Below are 27,955 nucleotides of genomic sequence, written 5' to 3' on the forward strand. Positions count from 1 at the left end.
TTTTCTAATACATGTAAGACAAGAACCTGGGACAAACATACCTGCCCTCAAACACTATTCCAGTGTTCTTGTCACAGTATTTAATAAGAATGTTTCATTCATTCAGATCTAGGATGTGTTATTTTAGTGTTAGTGTTCCCTTTATTTTTTTGTGCAGTGCATATATATATATATATATATATATATATATATATATACACACATATATAGCAATGCACGGTCTGAGACCAGATGTATATATCAGAATACTCATACAATACATTCTGGCACAGGTACACTTGAACTTAACTAACGCTGTCTTAATAACGACATGTAGAATACTTAAGTGTTTGTAAGACCACGGCGCTGATGTACAGGCGGGTTTACAAAGGAGACCTTGCCCTGCAGTCCCGGAGACCAGTCGCAGCTATTCTAGAAAATGGCACCCAGCGTCTCAGTCGGGGAGTTAGGAAGAGTGTGAGGCAGCTCCAGGGCGGGAACACCACTAGTAGATGGCACCCTGGGCCAGGGGTGGGGCTACAGTTCAAGCGCCTTCTCCCCTATGCTGGGGTTCACCACCTGGTACTATGGAGTCTTTTAAAAAGTGGACATTAATATATCCGACCTGTACTCCTCTGACTTGGTGGATATAGTGGGGTCCCTGCCCAGTTACAGTGTCCACGCCAGCATCGCAGTCCGTCTCCTAGACTGCGATCAGAACACGAGTTAATGGCGGGTCCCGCCTGGGGGACCCTCTTACCTCCTCCCTTCTGTAGCAACCACGCGAACCAGGAGAGCACTGTGACTGTGTGGCCAATGCCGGAACGTCCCTACCGCAAGTTCCAAGGAACAGAGCCAGCGGGAGGATGCAACGCTGCTGGGGAGGTGACGGAGCAGCAGCACAGAATGTCACCCTGACATGTAAGTGCTGCAGCCCTTGAAGTCTTCTTTAAAAAGCTTTTCAGGGCTGCTCCAGTGCAGCCCCTCTGTTAAGTGACCTGCTCTGCAGGGCACAAACTCAAATCTGTGCTCCAGTGCCTGGAGGCGGGGTTATAGAGGAGGCCCCAATCCATCCTGGGACAGTCCAAAAACCTTTAGCCTGTTGGTGCATGGATCAAGATCCATCTCTACACCCCGATGTTTCCCTGTGGAAACCAAAGTACCCCGCTGCAGAAAGCCCATAGTCATGTCTGGGCAAAAGACAAAAAAATCCACCTCTTCTGCGTGGAATTATTTCTCCCCACATCCGGACAATTACTGTCTAGCCATCTGTAGCCTATGTAAAGCCATTGTAAGTAGAGGTAAGGACAGTAATCATCTAGGAACCTCCTCCCTGTTACACATATCACAAGTTGTTGACACATTCAGAAACTTCGGCTAAGAATGTAACCAGTCCTACGACACCTAGCTCCCTTTTCTCTGTTGGATCCAAGTGCCTGCAGTCCCCACCACCAACACCCTCATCGTTAATTTCATCCTCAATCAGGATCGGAAGTAGTCCTGTATCCAATTCCTCTGGAGGATCCTTGAGTGCTACGCCTGCTGCTGCTGCTGCTGTTGCTGCTGAGAATCAATCTTCATCCCAGAAGGGGACCAGGAAGACTACTTGTAGTTTAACAAAACAATTGACTGTTCAACAATCCTTTGCAAGGAAGATTGAGTATGACAGCAGTCATGCAGTAGCAAAGCAGATTACTGAGGCCATAACAACTATGCTGGTGTTAGACGTGCGTCCAGTGGTCACCATTAGTGCAGTGGGATTTAGACAGTTAATGGACGTACCGTGTCTCCGGTACCCAATCCCATCTAGATTTCACTTCACTAGACAAGCAATTACCAGCCTGTACAAGGACATTACAAAAAAGTGTTATTAGTGTCCTCAGAAATGTCGTTGTACCCACTGTCCACTTAACCATGGATATGTGGACAAGTGGAACAGGGCAAACTAAAGACTATGGGGTCTATTTACTAAGCCTTGGATGGAGATAAAGTGTATGGAGATAAAGTACCAGCCAATCAGCTCATGTCATCTTTCAAACACAGTCTGTGACATGGCAGTTAGGAGCTGTTTGGTTGATACTTTATCTCCATGCACTTAATCTCCATCCAAGGCTTGGTAAATAGACTCCTATATGACTGTGACAGCCCACTGGATAGATGTATTGCCTTCCGCAATACCAACAGGAGCAGCATCTCACAAATGCCAACTCATTAAGAGGCAGACTATGCTGTGTATCACTGGTTCCAGTAAGAGGCACACCGCTGAGAAACTCATAGAAAAACTCATTGCACAATGGCTTACACCACTTGGACTCTCCTCTGGATTTGTGATATCTGACAATGCGAACAATGGCCCTCATTCCGAGTTGTTCGCTCGCAAGCTGTTTTTAGCAGCATTGCACACGCTAAGCCGCCGCCTACTGGGAGTGAATCTTAGCTTATCAAAATTGCGAACGAAAGATTTTCAAAATTGCGAAAAGATTTCTCTGTGCAGTTTCTGAGTAGCTCGAGACTTACTCTTCCAGTGCGATCAGTTCAGTGCTTGTCGTTCCTGGTTTGACGTCACAAACACACCCAGCGTTCGCCCAGACACTCCCCCGTTTCTCCAGCCACTCCCGCGTTTTTCCCAGAAACAGTAGCGTTTTTTCACACACTCCCATAAAATGCCCAGTTTCCGCCCAGAAACACCCACTTCCTGCAAATCACACTACGATCACCAGAATGAAGAAAAAACCTCGCAATGCCGTGAGTAAAATACCAAACTTCTTAGAAAATTTACTTGGCGCAGTCGCAGTGCGAACATTGCGCATGCGCAATTAGCGGAAAATCGCTGCGATGCGAAGAAAATTACCGAGCGAACAACTCGGAATGAGGGCCAATATTGTGAAAGCATTACATCTTGGCCAATTCCAACACATGCCATGTTTTGCTCACACAATTAGTTTGGTGGTGCAGATTATTTTTTTTAAATGACAGGGGCATGTAGGAGATGCTGTCGGTGGCCCCAAAAAATTGTGGACATTTTCGACATTCAGCAACTGCATGTCGAAGACTGGAGCGCCAGCAAAAACTCTTGAATTTGCCCTGCCATCATCTGAAGCAAGAGGTAGTAATGAGGTGGAATTCTACCCTTTATATGCTTCAGGGGATGGAGGAGCAGCAAAAAGCCATTCAGGCCTACACATCCACCTATGACATAGAGAAAGGAGCGGGAATGCACTCGAGTCAAGCGCAGTGGAGAATAATTTCAGTGTGTGCAAGGTTCACAAACCCTTCGAAGTTGCCACATGTAAAGTTAGTTCAGACACTGCCAGCTTGAGTCAGGTCATTCCCCTCATCAGGCTGTTGGTGAGAAAATTGTCAGCTCAAGTAGAACATGACACGGCAACATCTCCTCCTTCATTTTCTCCGGCAACTGCGGCTGCAAGGAGAAAAATTTTTTTTCCAAAGAGACCCGCTGGCGGTGATGCAGATCAGTCAGGAACAAGTTTTGACATCTGGTCCGGATTGAAGGAGCTGCCTATAATTACTGACATGTCTACTGTCACTGCATATGATGCTGTCACCATTGAAAGAATGGCTGATGATTATTTCAGTAATAGCAACCAAATAGGCATGTCAGACAGTCCATTTCAATACTGGCAGGAAAAAAGCAATTTGGAGGCCCTTGCACAAACTGGCTTTGTTTTACTTAAGTTGCCCACCCTCCAGTGTGTACACAGAAAGTGTTTTTAGTGCAGCCAGGGCCCTTGTCAGCGATCAGCGTAGGAGGTTACTTCCCCAAAATGTGGAAAAGATGATGTTCATCAAAATGAATTACAAATTCCACGAGGAAGACCTTTACCAGCAATTACCTCCAAAAAGTACACAGGGACCTGTGATGGTGAATTCCAGCGGGGACGAAATAATAGTCTGTGAAGAGGAGGATGTACAAACTGATGGGGTACTAAAGTACGGGTGGTCTTCAGGTTGCCGACTGACGGGATCCCGGCGCACAGTATACCGGTGCCGGAATCCCGGCAGCCGGCATACCGACAGTCTATCTCCCTCGTGGGGGTCCACGACCCCCCTGGAGGGAGAATAAATAGCCACCGTGCCTGCAGCGTGGTGAGCGAAGCGAGCCCGTAAGGGGCTCATTTGCGCTCGCCACGCTGTCGGTATGCCGGCAGTCGGGCTTCCGGCGCCGGTATGCTGGTCGCCGGGAGCCCGGCCTTCGGCATACCATACCACACCCCTAAAGTACTAAAGCCAGTTTGTGCACTGCCCATTGCCAGCTTGTTTTGTGGGCAAACCAATCATTTCAGCCACAAGTGACAGTCCCTGTTGCTGAAATGATTGGATTGTTAAACTGTGCATGTCCTGTTTAATATATACACCATAAGGGTGGGTGGGAAGGGAAGGCCCAAGTACAATTGCATCTTGCACCTCTTTTCTTTGCATTATGTGCTCTTTGGAGCATTTTTTATGGCATAGTTTATATAACTGCCATCCTGTCTGCCACTGCAGTGCCACTCCTAGATGAGCCACATGTTTGGGCCGCCCACTGCTTTCGCTTAGCTTAGTCATCCAGATACCTCGGTGCAACCGTTTGGCCATAACTGGATGAAAACAATATTGTGAGCTGTGAGGTGGTCAAAATTGACTGGAAATGAGTGGAAATTAATGTTATTGAGGTCATACCTCCCAACTTCTGTCGCTCTTGAATTGGGACATGCCTTTTTAGCATGTCCCGATTCAAGAAGGCAAAAAAGGGTGGAGCTTCAGGCAAAGGGGTGGAGTCTCGTGGCAAGGGGGTGGCCTATTGTTGCGACTCCCGTTTTCGTCATTTTGTGGGCGTGACCAGCGCTTCATGAGCTGCTGGACAGCCCCCGGCTCCCCTCCTTGTGCTGATATTCAGTGTGATCACTGGCTGCTTTGCAAAGAAGAGCAGCGGGGATCACAGGATCTCCCACCTGCCCCCCGCCCACGGGACACTGCGACCCGCGGGAGGGACAGCGGGACAGTGTCCAATCAGCGGGACTGTCCCGCTGAAATCGGGACAGTTGGGACGTATGATCGAGGTTGATGACACTGTAGGAACAAAAAAGGCTCAAATTCTGTGATTTTAGCGGTTTTTATAAATAAATAAAATAAAACGAAGATCCAAAACCTAAACCCGCAAGGGCAGTTTTGGCAAAATCAATACAGATCCAAAACATGAAGGAGATACAGATCCAAAACATGAAGGAGATCCAGATCCAGAACTAAAACAATAACAGCATACTGCACAGGAAGATTTGTAATGTTCTGCGACCATATTAAGCAGGGACCAAAGATGTTCTCAGCTGCACATTGTGGCTGCATGGGAAAATAATTTCCAGCCCTTGCCCAGCACTCCCCACCCCTGGGGCAAGAAGATGCACCCTACCATGTCGCATGATGCCAGTCAACCACCTCGAGCCATGCACCCTGGGAGGCGGCACTAATCACACACCCCAGAGCTGTTATATCAGCTATATAATTGCTTCAGGCCTAATGACCAGATTATGAAATCTGACTGTGACCTATCACACTTAAACAATGACACTATACCATTACTAACACATACAGTACAAAAAAAACCCTCATAAACATGCACAAAGAAATTACCCTGCATACTGTATTTAGTTTTACAGTATCTATAAATCTAGTCACATGAGTCCATTACATCACTGTTATCTAATGTATAGATTGTAAGCTTGCGATCAGGGCCTTCCAACCTCTATGACTGTTATTACTCAGTTTTGTTTGATCATTGAGTCCAATTATAAAGCGCAATGGAATTCGCTGCACTATATAAGAAACTGTTAATAAATAAATAAGTGTAGGACATGTATTATTACCAGTTATTTATATAGCGCACACATATTCCGCAGCGCTTTACAGAGAGAATATTTGGCATTCACATCAGTCATGTATGCATTACATCATAAAAAAATTAATCTTACACAATGTCCATATTAGACAGAGGCCTACAGGGTCCACAGCTGGGGGGTCAGCCTCCAGAGGTTCATATAAAACACAGAGATATATAAAGAAACAAACAGGCAACACTGTAATTAGTTAAAGTTAATGGTCAAAAAAGCAATAACCTGTGTAGAAAAGTCCTGCCCTGGCAAGTGCAGCAGGCTGTACGTTGGCATCCAGAGGCCATCTCTTAAATGACTCTAAACGGACGTTCTCATCCTCAAAGATGTTCCAGCTGGTCGTGCCTTATAAACACATATAAACATCATATATGAATATCTTAATATGTTACTCTCTGCTTCTACATCATATTAATGATTCATAATAAACAGGCAACATTCTATTAATAGTTTTCTTAGCATAATATCCTGCATAAAAATATCTACCATTAGTAGTACAGTAACATATTTGCATATTGATCATGAAAATAGATTGTGAAAGAATTTGCAGAAAAAAAACTGCATTACTAAATGTGGTTAGAATGCAAACATCTGTAGCTTTTGGAATCTTCTAGGACATTAATTATACTGAATTCTAAACACAGGTGACAAACATCTAACAGAATGAGAGCCTCTTTGGCCAGTAACACTAGCTTCTACAATCTGTCATGATCAAGTGTGTTATTTGAAGTAATAAGCCAAGAGAGTCCATCCCATTTAAGGGGGGAGGGGGGATTCAATTAGCCGTGGTAGATTACCACAGACTAATTGATCACTCTGGGCTATCCAATTAGCCCTGAAGCCAGCAGCCATCATGGAATTTTTTTCACTTGCCTCAGCGGGTCGAAAAAAATCCTAGATAATTTGGGGGTTAACTGGTGCCGCGAACGAGTTAACATATGAATCCATAAACTTTTCTCGGATTCTCTGTGTTAACGCCCATTAACCAGCTACTTTATCGGGCGTCAATAAGGCTATCGGGGGAATTTGTTCTAGTCCGAAGCTTCCTCCCGGGTTATTGAACATTCCTCATACTGTATGTATTTTGTATAATGTCTGCGTGTTCTAATTATATATATCAACACTTACCCCATCCATCTGGACAAAGCAAAGATCATCACTCACTTCTAAGCATAAGAATTTCTTCAGGGGCCTGAAAGCTACCAGTTGGTAGTTGAAACAGCTGTACCATATTATTGTGATCTCTGATGTTCATTCAGTAAATCTTCCTACATGCTTATAAGTGAGTGCCCGGTCTCTGCTTTGTCCGGATGGATGGGGTAAGTGTCGACAAAGTATGATTTATGGACCCTGCACCTTAAATTGTATTTAAATTAGTGCTGATAGTACGGTATATATATATATATATATATATATTATATACACACACACACACACACATATATATATATATATATATATACGTATATATACAACTTTGCCGGCACTCGTCACTAAAATGAAGCAGTTGGCCCCGGTGCCAAAATCATTGTAGTAATAAATAGCAATCTAATGGAAGAAACGGCACTCAGGTGACACGGTATATCTGCACACGCACAGTGTATTAAATTGTCAACGTTTCAGGACATGAACCCCTTCATCAGGACACACAAACAGCATGTGATGAAACATTGACCAATTAATCACCATGATTGTGCAGATATACCATGTCCTGTGAGTACCATTTCATAAATTGGATTTCTGTGTGTGTGTGTGTGTGTGTGTGTGTGTGTGTGTGTGTGTGTGTGTGTGTGTGTGTATATATATATATATATACACACACACATACACACTTTATATATAGAAATATACGGGAAGAGGTCACCATACCGCTAGTTGGGATCCTGGACATCACAATACCGATACCGGAATCCCGACTAGCAAGGAAATACCAACGCCAGAATTCCGGCACCACAGCCTGCCTTCCCTCCCTCTATGGGTGTCCATTACACCCATAGAGGGAGAATAAATCATGCACGGCAAGCCACCGTGTCCGCATCATGCGAGTGTAGTGAGCCCGCAAGTGGCTTGCTAGTGCTCGCCCCACTGCCAGCATAACCGTGGCCTGGATCCCGCTGTCGGTATACTGACGGTCGGTATCCCCACCGCCAGTATTAAGTACTGATCCCGAATATACCTACTCTTGGAGTTAAACTGTTTTGTATATCTACTAGATAAGTCTCTTTGTGTTGAATGGCCAAGAGGAGGAGGCTGCACACGGGCCGCCTCCTCTCTTAAAACGCTCCTGTCTATAATGTACAGATGGAACCACGCTCATCTTGGCTTCTCTGCTGCGCCTAGGTGCACCATGGTTTATTAGCATAAATCTTTCATCTATTGTTCTCAGCTTCAATACAATACAGAGAGAACAATACAGCAGGGGATATTACAGCAGGGGATTAAGTCATTGCAGCAGGGGATTAAGTCATTACAGCAGGGGATTAAGTCATTGCAGCAGGGGATTAAGACATTGCAGCAGGGGATTAAGTCATTGCAGCAAGGGATTAAGTCATTGCAGCAGGGGATTAAATCCGACTGCCCCAGGTCAATTAATCCTATTAAAGGCAAAGATGAAAAGGGCTCCATCTGTATGTAGGTATCTGAATTTATCTGTATTCTACTGCATGTTAATCTTGGAAATAGTCTCTGTACTGAATATCCGATTCAGTGCAGGGGAGCAAGCTGTCTTCCCAATTTATATCACCCAGGGAAGGGAAGCCCGAGGCAGTCATGAGCAGCTCAACAGGCTGCTGTTGTAGAAGGTAGGTGTTTGCCTACATGGGATGGCAAACCATGTCACTCTGAATAGCCTATTACTTCTGGTCTCTCACCGTCAATATCATGCATTAGTATACCTTTTATTTCACTTATTTCTGCACCTGCTTTTAACTAGTACTACTATTACAATATTGTTTTTTTTTTTTATTACAATCGTATTAATACACTAGAATATATCTAAATACATTACATTATATCCCTGATTCAGACTCTGTATTAATTCAATTAACACCACCTCTCACAGGGCATTAGTGCAAACATACTCTGTTTAACATACAGTATATTAATAGTTAACAGGGGTCTTATATATTTCCTATCTTTTTAGATTTTATAGGACGTTGGTTAGTCACTCTCTGAACCAGAGATAGCAATGCCTTAAGCACATGAGCACATCACCAATTTCTAAGAAATGATACAACTGCAAATATACTACAGACTAGGTAGGAGCAACATTTGTCACCAATGGAGGTAATTTTGAAACAGCGCATCTGTGCTCTGGCTGAGCAAGACTGCTGGACTATAACAATGGCAGCTAGCAATGCATCCCATTGTGGCTGAAACCAGGTCAGACGTCAGCGGTCAGTTACTGCAGAACCTGATCCTGCAACAATGGAGACTGACTCTTACCCTGGATAGGAACATCAAGGGTCCGAAGCCAGAATCTTTATTATCAGTTAAAGACTTTTTTCTAACAGTAACCTCTACAATCAACATCCAGCTTACCTCCCTCCCATTCTCCACCTTCCCCCCACCCTCGTCTGCTTCATAACATCTATATTAAGGCTGTGTATGAGTTTCTCATAGTATGTTACATCTATTATAAAGCATGGAATTTAACACTCTATACAGCACTGGGAACTACTGTGTGGCATAATGTGAATAAGGGGCTCTACTGCGTAGCATTAGATGAATTAGCATAACTGTGTGGCATAATGCGAATAAGGGGCACTACTGTGTGTAATAATGTGTATTGGCAAGATTGTGTGCCATAATGTGAACAAGGGTAACTATTGTGTTGCATAATGTGAATTTAGGGCACTGTTGTGTGGCATAATGTGAATTTGGAGTATATTATTATATTAATATTATATTACTATTACTGATGTATGTTTTTCTGTATACAACTCCTATGATGCATCCAAAATCTTGCACTTCAAAATTAAAATGTGCCCTCTTCAATGGTGAGCACCCCATCCCAAAAATCCTATAGTGAACACTATGTATATGTGTGTTGCATAATGTTGCACATGGGCTCACCCGCTCGCTAGTTCTATTACTGACTATTGTATATTGGTCCCTAAAATGCCTGCTGTTATTGTGATGATAGTGCATTATAGACCCTGACTTGTTTTGTTACCGGCTCTGAGTTATGACTAACTGTGCACTTTTAATTCTGTCTCTCACTGAATTGAATCTGTCAGACCTCTGACATATATTTTATGTGTTGCTCCAATTATCGGTTACAAATTACATACTACAGCACCTTGTTATTTACTTTGCTTAACTTTATTAAGGGAATTTTGCCAACACAACATTTTACGTTCAGAATCTCTGACATGCAGGGGGACGCCCCACATGTCAAGCTCCCCCCCCCCCCCTCCCCAACCTCCCGCAGAGGTGCGTCAATGAGGAAGTGATTTCAGCTACGTCATTAAAATAACAATTGTTATAACAAACAGAAATACTAAAGCAGAAGTGGAAAATACATGTATAGCAATACATACATTTTAAGAAATAATTAGAACTGCAATGATGACATAAGCAAATATCTCATAACAACTTACTCAAGTGATGGTAGATTACTATGGCTGTTTATTATAATAAAGCTTGTTTGCTACTTTTCATCTTGATATTCAAGTTACAACGCTATACAGAAGCCCACATAAAGGATTCTACAGTGTGCAACTGCCCTTTCCTTTACCAACATATCAATATTTTGTCTTCTGTTCTCGTAGGACGTTTATATTTTAAAATATCTTATATAATTATGCATGTGTTGGAGGGAGTAAATGAATATATTTTTTACTGTCACAGCTAAGGTTGTTTGTGAATCCAGACTAGGTTGAGTTTATTGGTTTTGGCTTAAGATATTAGAACGGAATTGGGCAGGCTTAATATATGGTCTATTCCAGAGGTTCTCAAACTCAGTCCTCAGGGGCCCACACAGTGCATGTTTTGCAGGTAACCCAGCAGGTGCACAGGTGTATTAATTACTCACTGACACATTTTAAAAGGTCCACAGGTGGAGCTAATTATTTCACTTGCGATTCTGTGAGGAGATCTGCAAAACATGCACTATGTGGGCCCCCGAGGACCGAGTTTGAGAACCTCTGGTCTACTCCTTCATAGATGTGGCAGTTCAGCTATTCATGAACACCTGACTGGATGCTGTTTTAGGTGAGCAGAGTTGGAGATGTGATACCAGCTATATGGGGAACTGGAACACTGGGGTATTGGATTACCAGTGTAGTAGTGTAGTAGAATTGTCAGAAGCCAGCAACGGCTTAGCTCCGGAGTCGGTGTCTGGGGTCTGCCTGTCCTGCTGCTGACGGTGCTGCAGGGCCGCGGTGGGGCTGGTGGTGGTGTCTATGTGGCTTCCGGAGCTGTGGGAACGGGAGCCGGGAAGGAGCATAGGCACACCCTTGTATGTCCTCAGTGTTGGGGACAGCATGTTTGAGTCCAAATCTCTGTGGCCATTGGGTGGGACTCTGTGGAACGCCCAGCCAATCCCTGGCAGCTTCCTCTTACAAAAGCCAGTCCTGGCTATAACGCTACCAGTGCTTTAAGTTACTGCCCAGTGCAGAAGCTCGAGTTCTGAGTTCCTTCAGGAATTTCCTGAGAAACCATTTCCTTGTGCTTTTGCAGTCTTTTGCTCGGCTCTCCCAGTGACAGCAGTCATCCGCAGAACTGCAGTCAGTGGACCCCCTGCTCGGTGGTCTGCAGTTGTCCGCCTGCCCTGCAGCATCCACAGGTGCCTCGTGCCCTTACAGGGGCTCCCTGGTTATCCGCAGTGCTCTTCAGCCACTTCTCTTCAGCATCCATTCTTCAGCAATATTATTCTGTATTCTTCAGCCACTTCTCTTCAGTATCCCTTCTTCAGCAGTATTATTCTGTATTCTTCAGCCACGACTCTTCAAGCATCTATTCTTCAGTAGTATTCTTCACTGTTCTTCAGCCACGATTTTTCAGCAGTATTCTTCAATGCTCTTCAGCAACAACTCTTCAGTGTTCTTTAGCCACGACTCTTCAGCATCCATTCTTCAGCAGTATTCTGCTGTGTTCTTCGGCCATCACTTCAGCATTTGTTCTTCAGCAGTATTTCTTCTGTGCTCCTCAGTCCCTGCCCTTCAGTATTTACTCTTCCGCAACGACCTTCAGTATTCTTCAGCCATGAATCTTTAGAGAACATTCCTAGCAGCTCTCTTCTGTGCTCTTCAGCTAAGACTCTTCAGTATTCATTCTTCTGCTGCATTCTTCCAGTAGCTCTTCCTTGAACCTCAAATTATATGCAAAGAAATTACATTCAACCTCCTCAGTTCCTCCCTGCTGCTGCGACCACTTCTTCGACAAACGTCCAGTTTGCGGATCCTCATCATCAGCACGTTGTTATAAGAATAGCTGGGAAGTTCATAACACTGAGGGTTCACTGTTACTGGGATGAGACTAAGCAGTGAGTCTGGAAATGCAATGGATTTGCAGGAACAGCTCTTCAGGAATGCTGGGATAGGCTGTACCAGCGATTTGGGAAATGCTGCAATGGTGTTGCAGGAGCAGCCCTTCAAGAACGCTGGGATAGGCTGTACCAGCAAATTGGGAAATGTTGCAATGGAGTTGCAGAAGCAGCCCTTCAGGAACATTGGGATAGGCTGTACCAAGAAATTGGGAAATGCTGCAATGATGAACTGAGCAACCCTTCAGGATCACTGGATTAGGCTGTACCAGTGAATCTGGATGTGCTGTGATGATGAAGCTGAGCAGCTATATAGGTTAGCTCAGGAAGCCAGGGAGTGCTAGAGATGGAAACAGCACTTGTCTAGAAGCAGGATGATAGACAACAAAGTACTGGTGATTTGCCTGTGCTGGGATTCAGGATTTATACCCCTGGCTTGCTGCTGATTGATGGTGATATTCATATGATTGTGAAATGGTTCCTGATTGGACTCTATGCGGTCAGCTGATCAGAACTGTCATGGTGCCGTCTATGACTGATTTTGGAGGGAACTTTCAGGGCGGAGTGGGCAGTGGAGACCGACAATGGCCGCCAGGCCTGGAATTGCCGGTAATGGAGACAGCGCAGGATGTCAGATGAACCACCGCATGACAGACAGTGCCTCAGAGTGCAGCACAGGTAAGAGAGAGTGTGGCTGGGAAATACTGAATACCTCCGTTTTGTGACATATACAGAGCAGACATGGTAAAGGTCATGGCTTGCTAGTGGATATAGGGCAGTGCAGCAACAGTGGGCAATAAATCTGATCCCAGGCCTGCATCTACTGCGTACTACATTATGTGTAAAATCACTATAATCACTTACCTGGTTCAGTTGGAAGAGTCTTATCACCAGAAGCAAGAAAGAAATGTTTTCCCTAGAATATAAGGTACATGTTAATCACAATATTTTTGTATGCACTGAAATGTAATATAGTAGAATCATAAAAAATGTTAAAACACATTTTTAGGAATAAAACACATTTATAGAAGTGTAAATGCAATAAACACTAGAAAACTTCCACATTTTTAGAGGAAAATTTGAAAGCTCATAAGTACAAGCTTGAAGAGCGATCATGTGACACCACCAGAAACGTACAGTATTGGGCATAGACCTTGTCAGGATTTATGCCACTTTAGAGAGCAAATGTTGGGTGTAGCAATTTATGAGGCATATTTACAGACATATTTGTGGGATATCCGTTGAAAACATGTTTTTGGGGAATACCAACAAATATCAAGCATCCCTGGAATGTATCTGATATCTTCTGCAGACCTCCATTTTCAACTGCAAAGCTGTCCCCATAGGTTTCTATGAAGGTTGCTAAAATGTAAAATTTATCCCAGCAGCTAATGCCATCTTTAGATGAAGGTATGGGTACTGTAGGGGGGATGGGTCCTTGGCAGCCTATTGCCTTACAATAATCCTATATAGAAAACATGACTGTACTGTCCTGCTGCAAATATCTAATGCAGCTTTCTGTAGATAAGAGTTCCTAGCCTAAAAGGACATTGTAGAAAAAGCGTTAAAAGAAAATTGTTGCAAATAGAAAAAGGAACCACTGTGCCCTTTATACATCCAGCACATGTAACATACTGATGTTCACAATGCTAAAATATTTAGTAAAGAGTAAAGACCTTGAAAGCCTTTTTAAAAAAGGTATCAAACAATAAATGTTGTAATTCTTATTGCCATTCAGAAATGTTATAGTAGAAGGGACACATGACAGGTGGTGGATAATAGTAGTAAGAACATACAGGATGAAAGCTGAGGGATACTATGAGTATTAGGGACACAGATGATGCTAGGGATATTTGTAATAGTGCCAGAGATACAGATGACGTGTGGTATAGTAGTAGGGACATACATGGCAGCTAGGGATGTGGTAGTATCAGGTACATACATAACAATCTGGGATGGGTGAGGGTAGTAGTAGAAACATACATGACAGCTGGTGATGGGGGTGGTAGTAGTAGGGACATCCATGACAGCTGGTTGGTGGAATTAGTAGGGACACATGATAAAGGGGGTTGTAATAGCAACACAGATGAAAGGTAGTAGGAAAAATGATAGCTTGGGGGTTAGCAGTAGTGACACCTAGCAGCTGGGGAGGGTGATGTTGGTAGTAATTGGAGGGACCGGGTAGGGGTCGTAGTAGGGATACTGAAGTTATCTGGGGTTAGCACAGGTATGAGGGACACATACAGGATGATAGGTACCCCCTGAACATGCCCTTGCCCATTACACCCATAAAACTTACCTAATTTTGATAAAACAAAACTGGGTAATAACAGACAATCATAAAGTTAGGAAGGCCCTGTTTGCAATCTTACAATCTATAGGGAAATAGGCAATGATACAGAAGGATAGGTGTTATCTATTGCATAATGGTTGTGATGGCCATGCAATATTGGTTGTAGTGGTAGAAGAATCTGGATTCCCCTACCGCTACAACCAATATCAATCTACACTTGCAAACGGAGTGCCTCCGGGACCGGGCTGCCGCTACTTGTTTAGATTCTATACAGGAGTGCAACAAAGAGCTGGGGATAATCCCGTTAAAGCTCGTAGACGTTTGTCAATACGAGCCTATCACGCAGTGACTTATTTAGCATTGCAGGCTGTAAAACCTCAGTCCTGTAAGAGTGCCACCTCCTACTGTTTTGAACGGAGCGCTGATACCGTCCGAGGCAAGCGTTGAGACTGACTGACCGTGAACTGAGAGTCTCTGCTTGCTAATAGGAGAAACTAGTAACTACACTTAAGCATTCATCCACTGCTATATTTATTCTGACCGTCCAAATACACCACTGTTCCTTATAGGAGCACTAGATTTAATGGGTCTACTACGCTATGCCGGCGCCGACGGTATACCAGCAGCGGGGCGAGCGCAAAAGAGCCCCCTGCGGGCTCACTGCACTCGCCACGCTGCGGGCATGGTGGCGCTACCACGCTATTTAGTCTGCATGTTCTTTATATTGTGGTTTATGACCCTTTTCTAGCAGCTGCTGGGGTTGTAGTAGTCTTTTACACAGATATACCTGATTGGTTTATTATTTATATATTTATATTTTATTTTCAAGTCAGCAACACACAGCGAGCGATTGTGTTTTTTTATTAAATTTGTGACTTTCTATAAGCCTTTCTGACCATGTTCAGTCTCATTCATGAACATGAGGGAAAACAACAGATCAGGCAATGAGTGGACTACTAAAACCTTTGCTTGGAAAGGTAGAAGACTGATTCTTGGTCTGTAATTCCAGAACTTCAGCAAAATCTACGTTCTCTTGTATGTACTGAACCTAAACTCTCCACTTTGTGACCCTGCTCATGATTGTGCTTTCTCCATTTGTCCCCGGATTTAGTGTACTTGGACCTTTGAACTCTTAGGCCTGAGAAACTCAACTTTTCTGCATTATAGAACTAGCATGCACAGTATTAATTGTATATACTGTGTTGGTTCTTTCCTTTGATGTTTTATTATTGTGTCACTCAGTAACTTGTGCTCTTCTAGTTTTCATCTAAGACCCCAGACACCAACATAATGAGAACTTACTGTGACTCCTTCAAATCCACTGTAGGATGACACATATGCTTTGATTTCATCAGGAGTTTTCTTACGTGTGAGAAAATCACATCTAAGACAAAAACATATATTGATTAGGAACAAACTGTTATGAAAAATCTTTATGACATGTCACATTTGAACAATGTTTTAATCACACTGAGGTATATGTAATACAGCCAATCCACAAATTACTTCTACAATGGCAAGTAATTACTTGTTCTGGAAATCTACCTGTCCACAGTCAGAACAGATCAACAAATACCTTTTGACATTAGTTACAAACCAACCATACAAGAGTTGCAGACAGGTTCCTCCAATCCCCAGAGGTGCTGATGCAGTTTATGATCTTGGACATTACAGGATATGTAAGGGTACATAACTATAGTGGTGATTTAATGCACTGCCTGTGATGTCTATCTGTGTGAATACCGGAAAGTAGATGTGTCCCAAGGTGGAACACAATTAGTGTGGCGGGCTTAATTCAAAAGGCCACTGTGTATATCGCCCCATCTCTCTCCTCCCTTTTGCCTCCAAACTCCTTGAGCGTATTGTCTACAACCGCCTTACTTCCTTTCTTTCCTCACACTCACTGCTTGACCCATTCCAGTCTGGCTTCCGTCCTCTCCACTCCACTGAAACTGCCCTTACAAAAGTATGCAATGACCTCCATGCTGCCAAATCTAAGGGCCACTACTCTCTACTTATTCTTCTTGATCTCTCTGCTGCTTTTGACACTGTGGACCATCCTCTCCTACTGCAAATCCTTCACTCCATTGGTCTGTGTGATACTGCCCTCTCTTGGCTGTCTTCCTACCTCTCTGACCATTCATTCTCTGTCTCCTCTCATGTCTCCACCTCCCCCTTACTTCCACTAACTGTAGGTGTACCCCAAGGTTCTGTCCTTGGTCCTCTTCTTTTCTCTCTCTATACATCCTCACTAGGTAAGCTCATTAGTTTCTTTGGTTTCCAATATCATCTCTATGCTGATGACACTCAAATCTAAATTTCCTCTCCAGACCTCTCCCCTGCTCTCTTCACTCGTATCTCCAACTGTCTCTCTGCTATCGCTGTTTGGATGTCCCAGCGCTTTCTTAAACTTAACATGTCTAAGACTGAGCTGATCATCTTCCCTCCCTCCCGCATAACCTCACCTCCTATAATATCATTATCTATTGATGGCACTACTATCTCCTCTAGCCCCCAAGTGCGCTGTCTTGGAGTAATCCTTGACTCCTCCCTCTCCTTCAAACCACACATTCAGCACCTCTCAAAAACCTGACATTTTCATCTAAAAAACATTTCCAGGATCAGAGCCTTTCTGACCCAGGATGCTACTAAGACTCTTATCCACTCACTGGTCATCTCAAGACTGGACTACTGTAATCTCCTCCTGACTGGCATTCCTGACAAATACCTCTCTCCACTCCAATCTATCCTCAATGCTGCTGCCCGGCTCATTTTCCTCACCAAACGCACTACGTCCACCTCTCCTCCCTACAAGACCTTCACTGGCTTCCCTTCCCTTTCAGAATCCATTTCAAGCTTCTCACACTCACTTACAAAGCCCTCACCCACTCCTCTCCCATCTACATCTCTGACCTTATATCCCTTTACATTCCCACCCGTCCTCTTCGCTCGGCTAATGCACGCCGACTCTCCTGCCTATGGATTACTTCCACTCCTACCTCCAAGATTTTTCACGTGCTGCACCGCTTCTCTGGAATTCCCTACCTCTCCCCCTCAGACTATCCACCTATCTACAAAACATCAAACGGGCTTTCAAAACCCACTTCTTCACCAAACCCAGCCAAATCTCATCCTAACCCTCTGTTCCACGCTCTCTATGTACCCCATCTTTGTCACCACTGCCTGTCTACCCCTCCCCTTTAGAATGTAAGTTCTCACGAGCTGGGTCCTCTTCCCTCATGTGCTTATCCTTTTTCTTACTTTAATAATCTTCAACTGCACCAAATCCAGCAGTCTTCTGCCATCTGATACTTATTACAGTGTCATCTGCTGTTGTAGCTATATTTATTTACCCTGTACTTGTGCAATATTGTCGTCAACTGTAAGTTGCTGTTTTCCTGTTTTAATTATTTATGTACTCTGTAATTGGGTGCTGCGGAACCCTTGTGGCGCCATATAAATAAAGGATAATAATAATAATAAAAAAGTATATAAGGAGTCAAGCGCTGAAACTGGAAGGAGGCAGGTTCCAGGGAAATTTTTGGAAAAATGACTTCACATAAAGGGTATTGAATAAGTAGAATAGCCTCCTGTCAGAGGTGGTAGAGGCTAAGACAATTGAGCAATTTAAACATGCTTGGGATAAGCATATGAACATCCTTACAAAGAACGAAGGATCAAATAGGGTTGAGGTCACCTAAAGGTTAAAAAATAGGGTCAGACTAATTGGACCAAGTGGTTCTTATCTGGCATCAAATTCTATGTTTCTATAAGTCGCAGGTAAGGGGTGTGTTATGCTACTCTTTGGGATCTGCGCCTGTTTTCAAGATTTGCTGCTGGAATTCTTGACAAAGGTCTGCTATGACCATAACATCAATGTAATACATGTAAGCCTTCAAAGATTAAACTTTTTTGCCTTTTACCATGTAAAATTGGTGAATGCCCTCTAAATGTATCAAATCTATTCTGGACCCAGTAGATTGCTGAGCACCCCAGTTGCTGGCTACTGATGCAGATGTGAGTGCAGAGTATGTGGAGATATACTATATGTTATTCCCTACTCCAGGTGGTCAATCTAGTCGTGGTCTAACCTCCTGACTAACTACGGATGTCATTGATTCTCAGTTGGTTCATTTCTCCTTCATTATTGGACAGAGAGGCAAGGAGTCTCACCCATTCCAACTCAATGATTGACAAATTGAAATAATTCAGTTTTTATTTATCTGCAACCTTCAGTGGACATTTTAAGTATTTTACCTTTTCACGTTAATGTTTGACTACAACAAAAATGATAAGCAGAATTAACTCAATGGGGGCAATTAAATTGGTTCTAATCAGTGATAATGGGTGTCTGATGGAGCAATCCAATTGTTCTAAGCAGCTAATAATTATTGCGAAATACGTGGCAAAACCCATTTAAACTCCTGGTTAGGGTGCCAAAAAGTTTAACTAATCTTTTCAACTAGGCATCAACATAAGACTTATTACTAAGCAGTAATACATATTAATACAGCAAATAATTTCAAACGAATTAATCATATTTACTGTTAGAGGTTTATAATATACATCGATTAAGTTTCCAAATATGCCTATTGACGGATGCCAGTATATATGACTGTATAACTTGTTAGGGGAAAGTAACCTGGTCATAATAGAAAAGAAGAAATGGAAATATTACATTTTCCTTACTAGGGTGGTGAGTTACAGTTATGTGTGCAATGAGGATCACTGGATGCACTAGCTACTGATGTCAAACTTCAAATAAAAAGTGATGGCTTGGTGATGGTAGGATATTTTTTTCCCTCTTACTGACACAATTTCAAGTTATCAAGTCACTCCTTTTTCTTGCCCCAACTTATATAAGGTTTCTAAGATTGACTGTAGGGACTTTAGTTCCATACTTAGTGGTCAATCCAATTTGATGCGAAAGGTGCAAGTTGCCGTTGAGTTTCAACACCGGCAACACACCCCATCTCGCGCCACTCGCTGCCTGATTTCAGCCCGAATTCACTCAAAAGTGCAGTTTTGTGCGAGTTTGTACTGCTGTACAGTACGGCGTATGTTTCTCGCATAATTGGATTGACCCGCTAGAATAAGTAAGTCCAAGGTGAAGACTAGAGTCTTACTGGTGATGTGGGAAATAATCTTTCTTATGAGGCCTATTCATCATCACTTAAATTTCTAAAGAAGGTGAAAAATCAACATTTTCACCTACCTTTGTACACATTAAGTGTCAGTGCCATTCATTAAAAAGGTAACGCAAGAAAAATCACTGATATCTGTTGATTACTTTTCAGTCCCAATCTGAACCACTGTCCCAGTACACTAGTATCGGGTCCTAAATTCATCAAGCTCCAAAAACACAATATTTTTTTAAAGCTTGACTGCGTGAACATTCGTCATTTCCAGATGGAGTTTGTTCCAGGACCCCGCTCCTTGCCTGTAGAAAGGAGTCCCAGAAAAGTGAAAAACTTAGTTAGCATAATGAACAGGCCCCTATGAGAGAAATAAAGTTCACTTGCTCTTCACCTGACAATGAAACATACTACTGTGTTCAGGGACTATTTTTGCTAATACTGTGATATTTGTTAGGAAAAGTCGTTACTAGCAATGTATTAATTATGCTGAGGCAGCCTAATCACTCTCTGGCTGTTCTGAAAGTCCTGCCTGATCATAAATATTTCTGGAAGCTGATAATATATGGTGTTGACTTCAAATTCAGTCTAACAGGACCTTCACAGTGGATAGCAGTAAATCAGTAATCCTCCCTCCAGACTGTCTGTCATCACACTGGGCAGATTCAATTTCAATCCCAAAGTAGGGCGTCACTGCTAGACTGAGAAATGAAAAAGTCGTCTCCATTCCTTCAGTACCTTCTTCCATCTGGGTCAGCAACTTTCTGTCGCACCCCTCTTGAACTTAGAGAAGGAAGGCCTCCGGTCGAGACTGCACTACACCACTAAGGGGTCTATGTTTTTAGCCTTGGAGAGAAAAAAAATGGTGGGAAATAAATATTACCAACCAACTCCTGTCATTTTTCAAACATAGGGGTCTATTCATGAAGCAGTGAAAAGTCTGGAGAAGTGAGCTGCTCCGACCAATTGTATAGTATGTAAATTATAAATGTTACTTCAATGCTGATTGGTCACCATTGGCAACTTCTCCACTGGCTCAATTCTCTACTCTTTTCATTGCTTTATGAATAGACCCCACAGTCTGTACCATTATTTATTAATTAATGTATTTATTTATTAACAGTTTCTTATATAGCTCAGCATATTCTGTTGCGCTTTACAATTAGTACCATGACAGTTAGGAGCAGGGCCGTCTTTTCGTATGGGCTCAATGGGCTCTTGCCCAAGGGCCCCAAGAGAATAAGGGCCCTAGGCTGATAGCTGAGGGTCCCCTCTTTCCAGGGGTACCAGATTTTTGAAAATCGGCCCTGGGGAACCAGAGATATCTGACTTGAAAGCAGTGGTCCCCATCCAAGCCTGTTAATTGCTCTTCCCAGCCAGATATTTCGGGTTCTGTCTGACTTTGAGTATTTCTAAGGGTATAAGCCAAAAGCCGGGACTCTCCACTTTTAGTGGACACTGGCAGCTTGTTTCTACTATGCCCAGAACCAGAGATATCAGCCTTCAAGCAGCTGGTCCCTGCTCCAGCTCCACATGCCTAATATGCAGTTTTAGATTTTCATTGGTGAATTGCTCTGGCTCCTGAACTCTGATCCCCAAGTCCCCAGAACCTTCTGAAAGGTGGAACTCTCTAGTATTTTATTCCAAAGCTAAGAAATATATTTTCAGGAACTTGAGATATCTGCAGTCAAGCAAGCTGCCCTCCCACCGTAAAATGATATTAAGCCCACTCCACTAGCCACCCCTCCCCTACGTAATAAACACCCCCTACCACCCTAGAAGTCATGTACCAGGGCTTCTTCATTCAGCACAATGACCCCTTCTACAGTTTAGCTCATCTGTGCAGTAAAGGAGTAATTAGCAGAAATCACTGCTTCTGGTCCTACATGCTGAGCAGAATATAGAACACCCCCTACTGCCCGTGGGACATCAAAGGTGCTACTGCTAGCTCCTCCCACCCCTACCGCTGGAGGATGGGTAGGGGGCCCAATGCATGCTGTGACCAGGGGCCCACACTGCTGTTAAGACGGCTCTGGTTAGGAGCCGATTGTCTGGTACTTTATCTCCATCCACTTTATCTCTTGCCATGGCTTAGCACATAGACCCCCTAAGTCGCTCAGCTGGGGCTGCGGCTCTTTATTTAAACACCAATTGCACTCGCTGACGGCTCTTTCCGCCTGTGGCAAGAGGTTGTGAGTCTGTCAGGACTCAGGAGGGGAGCCAACATGCAGATTAAAGGCACACGGATTCCGCTGCTCCTTCCACAAGGTTATATCCATCTGTCTGCTGCAGAGGGGGAGATAGTATCTATGCAATTGATCAGAGAGATATTGTACTGCAATGTTTTTCACTTAAGTCGACACTCATTAGGTCGACCACTATTAGTCAACATGGTTTATAGGTTGGCATGGTCACTAGGTTGACATGGAAAAAGGTCGACATGAGTTTTTCACTTTTTTTCCCATTTTTTACAAATTTTTCATACTTTATGATTCACGTGGACTACGACTGGGAACGTTAACCTGTGCTGAGCGCAGCAGTAGCAGAGCGAGGCACCTTGCCCGAAGCGCAAGCCATGAGAGGGGACACCGTGCACTAATTGGGGTTCCCGGTCACTTTATGAAGAAAACACAAAAAAAACCACAAAAACCTCATGTCGACCTATTGCAGGTGACCTAGTGACTGTCGACTCAATGATCCATACCCTCCTGAACGCATCCAATTTTTTGCTTTTTGCTATGAAGAGACAGCTCACTATGGGCCTTATTTAGTATGGATCGATGCGATCAAATACTGAACTATTTATGCCCAGTGCCCATATTGGTTTCCACTTCAGCTGTGTCTGACACATAAGTGTCTGATCTACACCACCACTCTCACACATGAATATGCTGACACAGAAGTGTCTAATCTACTCCACCACTCTCACACAAGAACATGCTGACACAGAAGTGTCTGATCTGCACCATCACTCTCACACAAGAACATGCTGACACAGAAGTGCCTGATCTACACAATTCTCACATAGAAACATGCTGACACAAAAGTGTCTGATCTACGCAGTCACTCTCACACAAGAACAGACTGACATAGAAGTCACTGATCTACGCCATCACTCTCACACAAGTACAGCCTGACACAGAAGTGTCTGATATATGCCATCACTCCCACTCAAGAACATTCCGACATTGTACAACTGCTGGCAGCCTTGAAAAGTGAAGTTGAATATTCAAGCATACTGTATATATTATATGATCAGTGAAGTAGTAAAGGAATAGATGTCAATTTAAATAACAGCAAAGAAATGTTTCAAAAGTTCAGAAATAAAGACTTTGAGAAGAGATCCCACATCATAGTGATACAATTTCACAGTGATTTTCCAAATGTATTTCAAAAACTGTGGTTAAATACAATTATCAACACTCACAGATGAATTCTGTTTAATTCTCCCAGTGTAAGTCCATCCGACTCAGGGGCAAACGCAGGATTTACTTGGGGGGGTTTCTATACACACACATGCACACGTTTGTATATATATAATGCAGCAAGTTGGCGGCATGAAATATTGCCTTCATTATCCTACATTTCGGGATGAGCCCATCATCACCCATGAAATATAGGATTGGAAACGTTACTCTCTTAACTTCACTATAAACGTCTCTAAGTACCACCAACTTGCTGCATTATATTGGCGCATCGGCTCCCTGGAGGGCACTGGAGCATACATACAGTACCTGGATTTTTTTACTGTTAAAAGTAAGTACTGGATGATTGCATAAAAAACACACAGTATGTATATGTATATATATATATATATATATATATATCGGGTTTAGACCTAGTTAACACGCTATGTGGATGAGCTACAACCTCGGGATTACCCCCTGTTAGGTGGGGTACAGTACAGAGATAGAAGAAAAAAGGTTTCCCAAAGGAGCTTGTACTAGTACTCTGGTATATAACAGTATAAATAGTACCCTTATTTGTTATTCTTAAAAAAGAATTTATTTTCTTTAAAAATACAATACATAAAATTGTTCGATTACATTCAATGATACTTTATACATGAGATGATTGAAAACAATGTTCCATTCTAATCGTATTGCAGTGACTCTTCAATTGAAGAACGCAATTGTTGTCTCAAAAATCCAATGCGTTTCGTCCAACGGACTTCATCAGGGGCTTTACAATCAAGAGACTTCAATACAGATAATCAGCACAATAAATTTTCAATAAGTAGACACATTATCAGAACGGTATCGGATAAAATTCACCTCATGGATTATCACTTCACTTATTCAAAAGCTCATAAAACAATTAAATCCCAGGATTGGGCAAGATTGTTTTTACAAAGAGTCAGTACAAATGACTGTCGCAATGCCTCTCTGTAGTTCACACTGTTCCAATCAGCTGTATATATATTATAGGTGGGTGTGTAAGAAATGTCTGTATAGTGTAGTATATCCAACACACACATTGCATGCACACAGATACACACACAGTTATAAATTGCACACATACATACAGTATACTGTATAATGTACCACACACATACTTTACATTCATACAAACATATGCTCACATGCCTGGGGCTGAGATGAGGAGACGGGCATCCACGGCAGAGCAGAATGTGAGGATGTGGGAGCTGAGCATGCACAACAGCTCCTGTTCTACACTCCTCTGTCCGGACATCCAGTGCAGAGAGCTCAGTGTCGGAAAGAGCTTCCTGCATCAGCGGCTGCGATCGTGAACGCGATCGCGGTAGCCGTTTTAATTGAGATGGAGACACAGCTGTCTCCATCTCTGAAGAAAAAAAATTATTTCAGACGATCAGGGGGTTTTCTGGGTACCCAGAAACCCCCCTGCGTGCGCTACTGTGACTACTGATGAAACCAATTAGTGTCATCAAAGCTGTCAAATATTAATCCTCATTTAAGGACTTAACACAATGTGGTAAATTTACTAAGGTGGGAGTTTTTAGAACTGGTAATGTTGCTCACAGGCACAGCAACCAATTTAGTGTAGTTATGTCAAGCGAATGTTGGTTTTCTATTTCTGTACTCTTATCTTTTCTCTGTGCAGGAACACACCTATCTTTTTCATTATAGCAACCAATCAGATTCTACATAACATTTATCTAGCTGCTTCTAGAAGATAATAGATAGAAGCTGATTGGTTGGTATGGGCAAGTTCTAAAAAAACTCTCACCTTAGTAAATGTACCCCAATGAAGTAATTTGTGTCAAAGTCAGAAAAATATCTCTACACACACTGCCATATTTGCACCTCATACTGGTCCGCGCTGCGCATGCGTACGCTCTCCCGTACGTGCACATACTCACAGTCGCGGGCACCCGCAGGCGCACGGTATGCGTATTTACGGTAGAGTTTATGTAATCGTAGCGTGCGACTCATTCGTTACATATTTTCACTAATAATGTATTTTGTAGATCATGGTCCCTTTGATAGATACTGAAAGTTTAGTTAACATAGCATGTTCCTGAACAGAGAGATCCCTCTTTGTATTGTACGAAGGGTCTAACAGGGGTCATACAGTAGTGTTTGGTACCCATCGGAAGAGTATTTAAATAGCAATATTCCGGTGTTGGTTTGGAGCGGATTAATCGCTCGTGCGAATAGTTATGGACATAAGAAGTTTATGTCCATTTACTATTATTTGTTCTTACTTAGTCATGCGGCGGGAAACCCAGTATCCCACCCACCTGGACAGTTGGAAACAGTCACAGCCCACCTGTATGAATCAACCTATGACCTTTTGTTATAATGCGAAGCCGAATTCCTGTGTCCAATGAACAATGAGATTGTAGGGACCATTGAATTGTATTGTGTGTGGAGCATAAATAAGACAAGCCTGTGGCATCCAGGACTCACTTCTCTTCAAACGGTTCTCATTGCTGATAATCGGGAGCTGGATGTCCAGAGGCGCTTGCGATCGTTTCCCCTTGTGCGTAAGTTTTCTCCGCAATCATATTGTCTTGATGTTATTGTAAGCCATCTCTCTCTCCCCTCTTTCTCCCTTATTTTCCCTTGATTGTATTGTATTGTATTGCATTGTATTTCCTGTGTAGTTATCTGGTTAGTTAGTCTATGTTATATTGTAGTGTATGATTTGTTCTGTGATTCTTTTGCAAGTATAATAGTCATAATACATATAATAGGTTTTGGACCCTAAGCCCTGGTATCTGTGTATTTCTTATAGTGTTAAGTATTCCCTGAGCGTCGGTGACGCCCAAGCAGCTTTGTAGTTAATCAGGTTACACCAGGTTGCATTTACACTCTAACACCACACTAAGGTTTACTGTATATTTCGCTGTTAATGGTATAGATATAAAGGTTTAACGTTGTAAGCGTCTGCACCGCTGGTGATCTCCTCGTGGTCCCGAGCGTCCGCTACGCTATAGCGAATCATTACGTTAGTAGGCAGCCACTAGCGTGCCTGCCTGTGATCTCTGGGCCGTAAGCGAACGTGACGCTTGAGCGTCTCGACTACGGTTGAGCGATCGTTACGCAACTTGCGTACCCTTACGGTACTTCTTACGTAGATAGCGTACAGTGTTCTTAGACCTCTTAAAGTGTTTTATATACGATAAATATTTAGCTTTATCATTTGCCAGCATACATTTCATACTATATATAGTATATGAGATCATATGGGTCCAAAATTCTTTAAGTGGTGCCAGCCATGTGAAAAAGGATTGCGCACTGAATCCTGCATAGTTAATAAATTACAAAACACGGTGTGGCCATTCCCCTACCAAAAAATCTGTGCCGAGTGTAGTGGTCAAATACTTTGACATTAAATTAAATATTACATTGGCTGAAGTTATCCTTTAAGATGTATATTTCATATAAACATTAATTAATATATGTATAATAAGGTAAAAATGTGTTAAGGGACAATTTCACTTGACAGTAATTATGGTAGATGTTCTGCTACTCACTCAGGAAACCATTTGGCATGTTCCTTCCATGGGTCATCATGTTCCTGCCAGTGTCCTAGGCAGCCAGCACAGGAGAAACATTGCACAGTGTCTCTCCTACCTATATGAGTTGGAAATATATATTACAGGTTGAGTATCCCTTATCCAAAATGCTTGAGACCAGAGGTATTTTGGATATGGGATTTTTCCGTATTTTGGAATAATTGCATACCATAATGAGATATCATGGTGATAGGACCTAAATCTAAGCACAGAATGCATTTATGTATCATATACACCTTATACACACAGCCTGAGGGTAATTTTAGCCAATATTTTTTATAACTTTGTGCATTGAACAAAGTGTATCTATAGTCACACAATTCATTTATGTTTCATATACACCTTATACACACAGCCTGAAGGTCATTTAATACAATATTTTTAATAACTTTGTGTATTAAACAAAGTTTATGTACATTGAGCCATCAAAAAACAAAGGTTTCACTATCTCACTCTCACTCAAAATAGTCCGTATTTCGGAATATTCCGTATTTCGGAATATTTGGATATGGGATACTCAACCTGTATAAGTGCTTTTATACAGTGTTAAGAAAAAGGCGTGATTGTTTAATAGTCAAGTGGGTCCCGGTAATAGCATATAATTAAAAAAAAAACACATATGCTCATGTTTAAATACTGGTAAAATATATGTATTTCTTTTAGAAATATAGAACATGGGGCATACAGCCTTACTGTGATGGGACACTTGAAATGGATGGTACAGCAAAAGGTCCAACAAAACATTAAACGTATTTCTAAATATGAATAGACGTGTATGAATAGTCCATAGGGGACACTGGGAATCCATTTAATACCATGAGGTATAGACATGTCCTCTAGGAGCCTTGGGCACTTTAAGAATTTGAGAGTGTGCGCTGGCTCCTCCCTCTATGCCCCTCCTACCAGACTCAGTCTAGGAAACTGTGCCCGAGGAGACGGACACACTTTGAGAGAAGGATAGATAAGGAAAGTGGTGAGATTACGAACCAGCACAGACTAAACAAGAGGAAAGCCATGCTAACCAAACTTGAAACCAGGAACTGCAACAGCTGAACCAACCAGAATACTTAACCAAGTAACAGTGCAGAAAGAACGAAGCACTGGGCGGGCGCCCAGTATCCCCTACGGACTACGAGAAAAGGATTTACTGGAAGGTAATTAAAATCCTATTTT

The 27,955-nt window shown here is 42.7% G+C and overlaps 1 protein-coding gene across 1 annotated transcript in view; it reads right to left on the reverse strand.

Moving 5' to 3' along the window:
- Window positions 1-27,955, reverse strand: part of LOC134893970 (baculoviral IAP repeat-containing protein 1e-like) — a 206,552-nt gene that overhangs the window by 156,258 nt on the left and 22,339 nt on the right. The window contains exons 2-5 of the mRNA XM_063913733.1: window positions 26,741-26,840; window positions 15,947-16,028; window positions 13,216-13,267; window positions 6,090-6,209 (exon numbers count right to left, since the gene is read on the reverse strand). Coding sequence (XP_063769803.1) covers window positions 6,090-6,209; window positions 13,216-13,267; window positions 15,947-16,028; window positions 26,741-26,840 — 354 coding nt within the window. The remainder of the gene's footprint in view (window positions 1-6,089; window positions 6,210-13,215; window positions 13,268-15,946; window positions 16,029-26,740; window positions 26,841-27,955) is intronic.

This window comes from Pseudophryne corroboree, chromosome 1 (assembly GCF_028390025.1).
Source record: "Pseudophryne corroboree isolate aPseCor3 chromosome 1, aPseCor3.hap2, whole genome shotgun sequence".
NCBI lineage: Eukaryota > Metazoa > Chordata > Amphibia > Anura > Myobatrachidae > Pseudophryne > Pseudophryne corroboree.